This window comes from Archocentrus centrarchus, chromosome 2 (genome assembly GCF_007364275.1).
Source record: "Archocentrus centrarchus isolate MPI-CPG fArcCen1 chromosome 2, fArcCen1, whole genome shotgun sequence".
Lineage (NCBI taxonomy): Eukaryota > Metazoa > Chordata > Actinopteri > Cichliformes > Cichlidae > Archocentrus > Archocentrus centrarchus.
In genome coordinates this window covers 27611778-27624401 of record NC_044347.1, presented here as the reverse complement: position 1 = coordinate 27624401, position 12624 = coordinate 27611778, and the positions used below count along the sequence as shown (strand labels likewise).

At 40.3% G+C, this 12624-nt stretch overlaps 1 protein-coding gene across 1 annotated transcript in view; it reads left to right on the top strand.

Annotated features, from left to right (window-relative positions):
• Positions 1-12624, top strand: part of LOC115797540 (sodium channel protein type 2 subunit alpha-like) — a 44951-nt gene that overhangs the window by 27442 nt on the left and 4885 nt on the right. Inside the window, exons 18-26 of the mRNA XM_030754135.1 lie at positions 1777-1912; positions 5345-5499; positions 5732-5905; positions 6036-6158; positions 9489-9764; positions 10218-10271; positions 10600-10737; positions 12050-12154; positions 12256-12526. Coding sequence (XP_030609995.1) covers positions 1777-1912; positions 5345-5499; positions 5732-5905; positions 6036-6158; positions 9489-9764; positions 10218-10271; positions 10600-10737; positions 12050-12154; positions 12256-12526 — 1432 coding nt within the window. The remainder of the gene's footprint in view (positions 1-1776; positions 1913-5344; positions 5500-5731; positions 5906-6035; positions 6159-9488; positions 9765-10217; positions 10272-10599; positions 10738-12049; positions 12155-12255; positions 12527-12624) is intronic.

The window sequence follows — 12624 nt, the reverse complement described above, 5'->3', positions numbered from 1 at the left end:
TGGTTTTGACTTGGTTTTGGGACTTGATTGGCATCAAACACTCCGAGCTTGAGAATGAAGGAAGAGAGGAGGAGGAGAATGAAGAGGAGAAAGGGGGTGGGGGGGTGGGGGGGGTGGAATGGGGAATGAATTTTGCTGTAGCTGGACAAAATTCATTTGTCTGGTTCATAGCCCATGCATATACACCTGAAAAACTTGTTTTGTGTGTTACTTGAATACTAGAGGAATGATGAAAGATTCTTAACAGAATTCTTTCCAAGAAGATGGTAAATGATGACTTTTGCAGGGTGGTAAAACAGGTAACACACGGCTGGCTATACTGAATCAGTTATGGATGCATGAGGACACACTAAATGAGGAGGAATGCTTCATTTTTGCACCTCTTTAAATATGAAATTAACCGATACATACCTATTGTTATTTAGCCACCTCTGTTGTTGGCATTTCTGTTCCTGTGTTATCCATTTTTGTTACACTGCAAATATCTCGTCATCCAACTAATAAAACCTGACCATAAAATCTACCAGTTATTATACTGATAAAAATATGTTAGGTTAAGACTAAAAGCCTCACATATAGTTGACATCCAGAAGAGGTAACATGGGTCTCTTACTAAAGGTGAGAAATAGAGCGGGAGGAAAGCACCCTTCTGGAAAACACTTGCAAGCAGCATGCTTCCATCATTCCCATGCCGTATTAGCTGGGTCCCACGGCAATCAGGGCTGCTGCACTGTCAGACCAACATGAGGCTGCATAACACCATCTCTGCCCAAAGAAAAACAGACAGGAAGCCTTGCGTCACCAAAAAAGTCTCACTATATGCAGATGATATTGTAATACACATCACTGCATTTTAAGGTTTCAGAAGTGTAAGCAGGGTGTATAATTCATGGTAAGGAGGGCAGAGAAAAGGCTGAGGAGGAGGAGGAGGAGGACAAAAATATTAGTACTGTATGTTTTCTGGGTATGCACGTTTCACAAATGGGAACCCAAAAAAAACAAACAAAAAACAACCCAGACCACATGCTGTCTTATAAACAGTGCACAGTACTGGTTTTTGCTGGTAAGCTAATGTGGTTCTCCGTCTACTTCAACACAAACAGAAGAAGCTTGTACACTGCTTTCAAGGAATGGAAATAAATGGTGTTTTCATGTCACTGAAGAAAATTTTCAGCAGTGATTCTGGGGGTGGGTTTTAGGATTGAGGGTGGGGAAAGAATTCCACATAATTTTATTAATTAATTAATTAAATTTTTTTTTGAAAATGGGATAAAGATCACTCACAAATTGATTTTGAGTCATTTTTCAGTGAACATGAAAACACTGGAGCACATGTTCTGCTTGGTACTATTTCAGGCTTGGATTGATAATGCACTGGAATACTGCATGCACTCTTCCTCAAACTGAGGTTACATCAAACGTACCCACAGTGCATTTCCATAATGCCAACCTCCCCATGCCACTTAATCTGATTTGAGCCATCAGAAAAAACTAATACTGAAGCCTGTAGGTACATTTGATCGATGCTGCATGTGATGATGGTGATACAATGACTTTAAAGAGCCCAACTCTGTGAGCTATTACAGTGCCTAGTCTTACCTTATGTAGTCTAGTCTTATGTGCTTAGTTCTAGGTATACAGTTGTGGCACTGGGGTATATGTGACTGAAGAATCACAATGATAACCAGCTCAGAAGGTTGGCTCCTATAACCACTGAACCTCAGTTTGATATATTGTAGTGTGACTTTGTCCTCTCATCTCCTTCCTTCCATGCAGAAGCTCGACGCAGAGCCCCAGCCACTGAGCTCATCGGAGGGGAGCACAGTTGATATCCGCCCCCCTGGAGACGGGGTTGATTCAGTGGAGCTGGAACCAGAGGAGTCACTGGACCCAGAAGCCTGCTTTACAGAGGGTGAGTGGGATGCAAGGGTGATAGGCAGGGATGAAGATGGGAAGTGGGAAAGTGGACCAGAGCGAGAAAGGTGGGGAGACAAAAGACTTCCAGAGCACATTTCAAGACGTGGAGTAAATCGCATTAACTGCTTGTGCTTAGCACAGGTCTGTTAGACTCACAGCTGAGTGACAGTGAATACAAATGCTCAGTGGAACAGATAAAAAAGTGGTCTGTAGGATTCTCTTGTTTTGTAATGTAACCTGACATTTTATCTGACATACCTCCAGTACAATTAAAGCTACTTTCAGCTGCTCCTTTATTCATAAAGGGGTCGCCACAGTTGGTAGCTCCACATATTTGATATAGCAGATTTTTATGCGGGATGCCCTTCCTGACGCAGCCCCAAAGGGATTTGTCTCTCCTCCCAGGATCAAGCCAGTGTAAACCGAATGTGTACACCATGTGGAGCCACCTCCAGTGCAACTGTGAATCTGCAAGTAACCTCCTTGTCAACACAGAAATGAAATGTGTTGACTAAGGATATCTTGTGTTTAAGACAGCGCTAATGTTTTGGTCATTATTTTTATTATTTTTGATTATTTATTTTTTTGCTTTTCATTGGAACTTACTCACTGAAAAACAGATGAATATGCTTCGAATTAATTAGTGGTATTGACAATGGTATTAAAGTCAGGCCCATCTCACCAAGGCAATAACTGAAGCAAATAGAAATGTTGCAGTGTGTTTTTCTGCATGTTAGATGTGTGTGTTTAAACCCCAAGTAGAAATACCTGAAATCTGTGGTAGGCATTAGATGAAAACATCAAATCTGTCTTAATAATTATTTTCACTGGATCAGATGATATTCCGGTAATGATTGTTATACTCTGTACTTTCATATCGACCCTCAGTTAATTCAGTTCAATTTTATCTATATAGCACCAAATCACAACAAAAAATCACCTCAAGGTTCTTTATATTATAAGATAAAGACCCCATAATAATTACAGAGAAAACCCAACAGTCAAAATGACCCGCTATGAGCAGCACTTGGCAACAGCAGGAAGGAAGAACTCTTTAAACAGGAAGAAACCTCTGGCAGAACCAGGCTCAGGGAGGGGCAGCCATCTGCTGTGACCGGTTGGAGCTGAGGGGAGGGAGACAGGACAAAAGACACACTGTGGAAGAGAGACAGAGATTAATAATAACTAATGATTAAATATTAGATATGCAATAAAAAAAAAAACACACCCAAATGTTCCCATTAAGTGAGCAATGAAATTTTAACCTTCAGCTAATTCTATGTCTTCTATGAGTTATTGGAAAGTTATGTGGGCTAATTTAAGATCCTGGTAACATATGTATGCTTTTTAACATTTTTGGGCTTTTTCACTTACATTAGGTAGCATAGTGAAGAGAGCCAGAAAAGCGGGAAGAGAGACTTTGGGTCGGAATTGAACCCCAGGTCGCTGCATTCAGCCTTGTGGCTTACTGTATGGTTGCCTGCTCAACTTGTGAGCTCAACTTAACCCAGCCATTAACATTTGATTTAGATTTTATTGCAATATTCTTTTTGGGTGAGGTGTTCAGGGCATGACCTGCCAGGAGGAGGCTCCAAGGCAGACACCTCTGTGTTCCCCCGGATAAGCTGGAGGATGTGGCTGGGGAGAGGGAGGTTTGGGTTTCTCTGCTTAGGCTGCTACCCCCACGACCCAGCCCTGGATAAGTGGATGGATGGATATTCTTTTTCTAATTAATACATCGTATGTTTTGTATTGAACCATGGCTAACAAACCTAGAGTAGCAAACTCCAGAAGCCTTGAGGGAGATATTGAATGCTCAAAGTGACAGTGACATGGTTGAACTGTTTGGTTGTTTAACTCGTTTTTGTATAAAAACGTTTGAAATCAATAATTAATGACATTAGAACATTTTAGAAAATCTGTCATACAGTATAAGTAAGTTAAGCACAAATGGAGGCATGAAAAAAAAAAGGGATTCCTGTGTTAAATGTAATATGGTTATTGTAATCCCTAAAATATCCTAGTCACTTTAGGGTTGATACAAAATAAAATGACACAAATGTAGCAAAACAAAAAAAATCTGACTCATTATAACCATTTTTAAGCTCATTTTATAGAGTGTTAGAGTGTTGCCATATTCTGGTTGTATGAATCTTGTGTTTGTTCCTTTTTTTTTTTTTTTTAAAACACATTCAGTTGGATTCAAGAATGATGAGATCAAATCTCTTCTTTGGTTTCCACCTATTAAATTCTAAGTGTTCACTATTTGAAGTCTTCTGTTGCCATATGCTGCAGATCTGTTACTGTCTGGATTACACATTCACAACCTACATTCAGAATCCAACCAGAATCTCATAGATTTGGAACAGAAATTCCTCCACAAATAGCGATGTAGTTGCTGCAGGACAGCGATTGCTGCAAAGACTGTGAAATGACACTGGCGCTCATCAGCCTGGCTGTCATAGAGGAATATATCCAGGAAACAACCAGCTGAGTCGAGTCCCCTTTAAAAAAGTGACACATCACAGACAAGATGTGCTTATCGTCACAAACTGACTCTGACTGATTGCAACGTGTTGGCGATCTGTGTTTAGAAATTAAAAGGCAGTTATTTGTAAATCTTCACCGATCTGTGTGAGACTGATTGCAGTCAGTTTAAACCTGAAACTGGTCTTCATTAATTAATCCTTTATTCTTCCAAACTTCTTGGAATTATGCAATTTTCCCAAAAAAATATATACTTATGTTTTATAAACCATCTAGTTATCTGTGACTCTGATCTGGCTGAACCCTGATCACATTGAAAATTCAAGAAGTTATGAGACAGCAAAGGACTTAGGTGCTCATTCAGTTCTTACAGTGGTAGTGAAAATGCTGTTGTTTATCCTGGCATTTTGTTGGCTTAATTGGTAGATGACCTACTCTGTGGAGGTAGAGCAGGTCATCTACTAATTAGAAGGTTGGTGGTTCGATCCCTGGCTGCTCAGGTCTGGATTCCAAAGTATCCTTGAGTATGATACGGAACCCCGAGTTGCTCCCGATGCATCCATTAGAGTGTGAATGTTAGACAGAAAGCACATAGGGATAGAAAAAAGTCCTTGTATGAATGTGTGTGTGAATGGGTGAATAAAGCGCTTTGAGTGCTTAGGTCGAGTAGTAAAGTGTTACATAAGAACCGGTCCATTTACCATGTAAAATGTTAGCCACAATCTCATGTAAATACAAATGGCAACAGATCACCTTTACCATATTAAGACATGCAGTTGGTATTCATGTAACTTAGCTGGATAACAGAAAGCAGGCCCACAATATGTCATCTAAAAGGTCATCCAAATGGGGCGGAAATAACATATTCTGTGTTTGTGTGTTGATTCACCATGGAGCTACCAAACAAATCGTCCTCATTGTGCGTTCTCCGTGCCTGCAGGCTGTGTGCGCAGGTTCCAGTGCTGCCAGATCAGTGAAGAGGGAGACAAGTTTAAGAGCTGGTGGACACTCAGGAAAACCTGCTTTATCATAGTGGAGCACAACTGGTTTGAATCCTTCATCATATTCATGATCCTGCTCAGCAGTGGCGCACTGGTGAGTGGGTGTTGTACTTCAGAGTTTAAAAACTGCTCGGGTCCTTCATGTCCTTTATGAGCAGAGTTTGTTCTTCACTGCACTCGGCTGGCTTGCCTTTATATATTCTGATTTCATTTCACAGTCTTAAATCTCCACATTTAATCTTTGGTGTAGATGTTTGATGAATTACATATGCCACGTTTGACTGTTTCTACCTGAAGTTTTTTATTAAGTATTTCCTGCTGCACAGGCATTTGAGGACATTTACATCGAGCAGCGGCGGACCATCAAAACAGTGCTAGAGTACGCAGACAAGGTCTTCACTTACGTCTTCATCCTGGAAATGCTGTTAAAGTGGGTGGCATACGGCTTTGTCAAGTACTTCACCAACGCCTGGTGCTGGCTTGATTTCCTCATTGTAGACGTATGTATATTCAGTCTTCATTCTTATTAAAATAAAACCTCCAACCTGGTGTTTGATGAGAAGATGGCATCATAATGTAGAGACAGAAACTAACCCTTCATCCTGCTTGTCTGACATTATCTTCTCTCAGGTGTCCTTGGTGAGCCTGGTAGCAAATGCTCTGGGCTACTCTGAGCTTAGCGCCATCAAATCTCTGAGGACACTGCGAGCTCTCCGGCCCCTGAGGGCCCTGTCTCGGTTTGAGGGCATGAGGGTAAGAACAGAGGGAATTTGGGCAAGCTGGAAAAAAATAATAAAATAAATCAAATTAAAATTCTCACATTAACCAATAACATCTTCCACATGCTTTAAAATGTCTAATGGTTCAAGTTTCAGATGTTCTATTAAATTGTAAAATATGAAGGAATTCTATTTGTATCTGCTTTGTTACCAAGAGTTAGAAGATAGATACCACTCTCTTGTCAGACACAAAAGAAGAACCTGCTATAGACTCTAACAGAAGTGTGGCATTTTGGTTTTTTGGACCGAGAGCTACAGAGTGGAACTGTTGTGAAAATTATTTACCGGAGGAGGAACATGCATAAAATGGCAAGCCATTGTGGCTTTAAAGGAACAGTTCTATCAATTGTTAATGGCTTAATCCAGATTACTGACATGATCAGTGTTTTCTGGCTCCGCCACCAATGCAGAAGAATACAGTTATCTACATTTCCACTATGACAACAAGTAGAGAGATTCATGTGCTTGGCATGTTTGGCTCTACAGAGGTACAGGCGGGACGATCTTTGCCGCCATCTTTACCAAAATGGAATTCTCCTATAGATACAGTGGCTTGCAAAAGTATTCATATCCCTTGAACTTTTCCATATTTTGTCACATTACAACCACAAACAAATATATTTCACTGGAATTTAATGTGAAAGACCAACACAAAGTGGTTACAATTGTGGAGTGGAACAAAAATTATACATGATCCAAAACATTTTTTACAAATAAAAAAACTGAAAAGTGCGGTGTGCAAAAGTATTGAGCCCCCCTGAGTCAGTACTTTGTGGAACCACCTTTTGCTGCAATTACAGCTGCAGGTCTTTTAGGGTATGTCTCCACCAGCTTTGCACATCTAGTGACTGAAATTTTTGCCCATTCTTCTTTGCAAAACAGCTCAAGCTCAGTCAGATTAGATGGAGAGCGTTTTCAGATCTTGCCACAGATTCTGGATTGGGTTTAGGTCTGGACTTTGACTGGGCCGTTCTAACACATGAATATGTTTGGTTTGAAACCGTTCCATTGTAGTCCTGGCTTTATGTTTAGGGTCGTTGTCCTGCTGGAAGGTGAAGCTCTTCCCCAGTCTCAAGTCTTTTGCAGACTCCAACAGGTTTTCCTCTAAGATTGCCCTGTATTTGGCTCCATCCTTCTTCCTGTCAACTCTGACCAACTTCCCTGTCCCTGCTGAAGAGAAGCAGCCCCAGAGCATGATGCTGCCACCACCATATTTGACAGTGGGGATGGTGTGTTCAGAGTGATGTGCAGTGTTAATTCTCTGCCACACATAGTGTTTTGCATTTTGGCCAAAAAGTTCAATTTTGGTCTCATCTGACCAAAGCACCTTGTTCCACATGTTTGCTGTGTCCCCAACATGGCTTCTGGCAAACTGCAAATGGGACTTTTTAGGGTTTTCTTTTAACAATGGCTTTCTTCTTGCCACTCTTCCATAAAGACCACATTTGTGCAGTGCACAACTAATAGTTGTCCTGTGGACAGATTCCCCCACCTGAGCTGTGGATCTCTGCATTTGGTCCAGAGTCACCATGGGCCTCTTGGGTTCGGCCTGTAAGTTTAGGTGGACGGCCTTGTCTTGGTAGGTTTACAGTTGTGCCGTACTCTTTCCATTTCTGGATAATGGATTGAACAGTGCTCTGTGAGATGTTCAAAGCTTGGGAAATCTTTTTATAACCTAAGCCTGCTTTAAATTTCTCCACAACCTTCTTCCTGACCTGTCTGCTGTGTTCTTTGGTCTTCATGATGCTGTTTACTCCCCAATATTCTCTTAACCAACCTCTGAGGCCGTCACGGAGCAGCTGTATTTGTACTGAGATTAGATTACACACAGGTGGACTCTTTTTAGTCATTAGCAGTCATCAGGGAACTTCTGAATGAAATTGTTTACACTCAGAGAAAAGGGGCCTCAATACTTTAGCACACCGCACTTTTCAGTTTTTTATTTGTAAAAAATGTTCTGAATCATGTATAATTTTCTTTCCACTTCACAACTGTATACCACTTTGTGTTGGTCTTTCACATTAAATTCCAGTGAAATATATTTATGTTTGTGGTTGTAATGTGACAAAATATGGAAAAGTTCAAGGGGTATGAATACTTTTGCAAGCCACTGTATCTGTCCAGGATTCTTTGGGTGCTCTCTTATAATGTCTCTAGTTTGATTTGTCTGTGAACCTAAAAAAAAGTATGAAAACCTGCTGGCTATGTCATGCAAAAAAACCACATGACCAGGAGGGGCGAGGACTGCAGGCTCTTCCACGCTGGCTTCATTTTTCAAACCTGGAATCTCTGTCCATGTTTTATAGTTTCATTAATCTTTAAATGAGATGCTAAAGTTGACTTGCAAAAAATAAAAATTAAAAAAAAGTTTGGAACCTGAATAGCTGACTCAGTGTTTGTTAGTGCAAATGAAAGATTTGTTTTTTTTCCCTATAGGCTAAGCTAGAACGCTCCTGGCTTTTGCTTTACATTTATGTACGCGCACGAGTGGTATCAAGGCTATCATCTAACTCTGGGCAATAATGCAAATAGGTTTATTGTTCAAACAGTTTGTAAAAGTGCTTATTTTCATTTTCAGCCTCTCCTTCATTTTGTCTAAAAAAAAAAAAAAAAAATTACAACAAAAAATGTACGGAAATGTATAAGATGAAAATGTACTTTTTAGGGGGCCTGCCTGTAAGACTGCATGTGTTTACAACTTCTGTAAATGTATCATTTCCTTACAGTTTCAACACTAAGTCTTCTCTCTGCATGACTTTCTTCACATTGTGTTAATGGACTGCTGTATATAGCTGTTCTCAGGCATTGTTTTCTGACATTGCTTGTGTGGTGCCTTTGACCTGTAATTTTTTTCTTTGTTGTGTGTCTTTTTTCATTTACAGTCAAACAAAATGTTGTGACTTCATCCCGCCTCTCTAAGGTTTTTTTCTGTTTTGCTTTTTTACCTTTCAAATGGTAACTTTTTCACCTATCCACCTTCTTCTTTCCAACTGTCATGTTGTTAAGTAAATATGGATGGTGTTAAGAGCTTTATGTGTGCAGACATTAGATACTAAATGCAGTTTTGAATAATACAGCTTCACTGTTAACTTTTGATTCAGTCCTGGCATTTACTCTGAAAGCATAAACTTTTTTAGCTCAGTCAGATCAGTTGTCCACATGTCCTTATTTAACTACAGCTAAGTGATTAGATGATTGTAATGGCCAGTTATCCAAGATCAAGCAACCATTCTTCTTTAGCACAGACCTTGATTGGAGACAACAGGAGAGTGCTGAGTCATACGGTGTGCTTTGACATCCCCAGGTCGTGGTGAATGCACTGCTGGGAGCCATCCCCTCCATCATGAATGTGCTGCTGGTCTGTCTCATTTTCTGGCTCATCTTCAGCATCATGGGCGTCAACCTGTTTGCGGGCAAGTACTACTACTGCGTCAACACCACCACGGATGAGCGCCTCTCCGCCGACGTTGTCAACAACAAGACAGACTGCCTGAAGTTAATCAATGACAGTGCCCGCTGGAAGAATGTCAAAATCAACTTTGACAACGTGGGAGCCGGCTATCTGGCTCTGTTGCAAGTGGTGAGTTTAGTTTGCAAAAGACATTAAGAAGAAAAGAGTCTGGATATGTATTGGGAACTTTTTATGTCAAAACTGACCTCTAGTTGATCATGATTGGACTCTGTCTTTAGCTTTAATCTTGCAGTTAGTTCCATCTGTCCATTAGCTACATCCACTTAATCTATACATTGCGACATGGGAAAAGGAGCCCATCCCAACTGACATGGGGTAAAAACACTGCTGGAAAAGAAAAACCACACTGGTACAGGGACAACATGCGAACTCCACACAAACCTCTTTCTCTGTCTATCTGAGAGTCCGGCTTATATTTGATTATGATTTGATCACTATCATAGTGCGGTACCAGAATAACAAACAAAACAACACAAAAGTTTCTAAAGATCTGTGAGAAAGCTTCTTTGATCGGCCTAGTGTGCAGATTAAAACACTGATTCTTCTGATCTCTGCTCTCAGGCAACATTTAAGGGTTGGATGGACATCATGTACGCAGCTGTGGACTCTCGAAATGTAAGTCAGTGTCTTACTGTTTTATAATTTAGTTTGCTTCCAAAGTATAATTCCCTCCATTTTATTTACCTTATTCATCTCCAATTACAGCTCTATTATGCATTATCTCCTCCTACATAATGTTTGTGTAATCAAAGTAAATATCGGTCATGTTTGCCTTATCTGATTTTTACTGCACTACTGCACTAAGCATGTTTAAAAAGAATAAAGAAAACAAAATGAATATATGTATACAATACGATACTGCCCAGAGAGTGAGCTGCCTTGGCCGAGGTTTGCGCACTCGGACTGCTTCTTCTGTTGATTTTGTTCTTTCTTGCTTTTCTAGCTGGAAGAACAGCCTGAATATGAAGTGAACTTGTATATGTACCTCTACTTTGTCATCTTCATCATCTTTGGCTCCTTCTTCACCCTCAACCTGTTCATTGGTGTCATCATTGACAACTTCAACCAGCAGAAGAAAAAGATAAGTTGCATATTTCAGTTGCATTTATTAAGTCAGCTCATGTAAACTTGGAAGCAAAAATGTGTTATAGACTTATTTTTCCTCTAACTGCACTTTCAGCTTTATTTTTTGTAATGTCTTGCTTTCATTCACTGTAGCTTAGGCTAATTCTTAAACTGTGCACAAAACGTGGCCGCCTCACTCAGCAACAGGCACCCTTAACAGAGGTCAACTTAAGAGGGTAACAAGATTTACTCTAATAATTAGTTAGGCTTCTTAGTTGCTAGCAAATTTATTGGAATTCTGATGTAAAATCTGCACACTGTTCAGTCACCAGAGGTAATATGTCAGTTGGAAATTAATTTCACTTGGTAATAATTATATATGATTTCATGTTTAAATAATAAACATGAAATCACAGATGAAATATGACAGAACAGCATGTCATTGTTAATCCACAATGCTAGCTGTTAATAATGTCGACACAGATAACTTTGATAGTGCATTGAAGTGTTGCTGCTCTTGAAATTTAACACCAGCTGGAACTAGTCCTGTGCCACACTGGGCCAAGAGCATACGCAGCCTGGGCACAAAGCACCTGAAGGACTAATGTAGCTAAAGTAGACCCAATGTTAACTGTAATGCCCAAGAGATGGTTTATAAGGAAGAGCGAGGAGGAGAGGGGTCTACATTGAGTTTGCTGCACAGTGGCAGGCCTGGCTTGACTGATTGAGACACTGTATCATTTGGTGTGGTGCAGTGGCTCCAAAGCATCACACAGATGGTTGTTGACACCAGCCACCCCCTGAGATATGTATGCAGTCAGTGAGCAGCACTGGGAGTGGGATGTGTACAGTGTGTATAATACAGAGAGGGGAAATTCATATCTTTGATTAATGGAGTGTAGTTCTTTTGTTGGCTGAAAGTTAAATCCTTTAAGACAGAGCCAACCTATTATATGGCATACAAAAGATCATAACACATGAAATCAAACACAAAAAATATACTCATATACTGTGAACGTGGACCCAAAGGCAGGCTCTAAGTCAGACTGAGTTAGCAGAAGGTGAACCTTTTACAAAGGTTTATGTGATGCAGATTTCCAAACAAAGACCAAAGGCTAAGTCCAAAGTGGTAACAAACAGAAATCCAATTGTAGCAGGGAAACACAATGAACACACAAAGGTCTACAAAGGTCTACAAAGGCATTAGTCCAAATTAAACTTTATGGTCTCATTTCCTGCGACCCTGAACAGCATAAGCTGAAAAGAATGGATGGATGAAAGAGGTCAAAGTACGTGGTTATAACCAAGTTTTGTTGTGCTCTCTTTACTTGGGAGGTCAGGACATCTTTATGACTGAAGAACAGAAGAAATACTACAATGCCATGAAAAAGCTGGGGTCCAAGAAACCACAAAAACCTATACCTCGACCATCAGTAAGTCTTAGGGTCCTTGTTCAGCCTTCAGTTCTTTCTGACAACCTACAGGGAGCGAGAAATGACTAAAGCTTTTTCAATCCTTGTCCCCCTTCTTTCAGAATGCATTTCAAGGCTGCGTGTTCGACTTTATCACAAAGCAGGCCTTTGACATCGTGATCATGATCCTCATCTGCCTTAACATGGTGACCATGATGGTGGAGACAGATGACCAGACGACAGAGATGGACAGAATCCTATACTGGATTAACCTGGTTTTCATTGTGCTCTTCACTGGGGAGTGCGTGCTCAAGATGATCTCGCTGCGTCACTATTACTTCACCATTGGCTGGAACATTTTTGACTTTGTGGTGGTGATCCTTTCGATCGTAGGTAAGGAAATGTTTTAAGGTCCGTTTCCTTCCAAAATAACAAAAATAACACATATATAAATCTGATGGATGTTTTTGGGTTTTTTTTTTTGTTTGTTT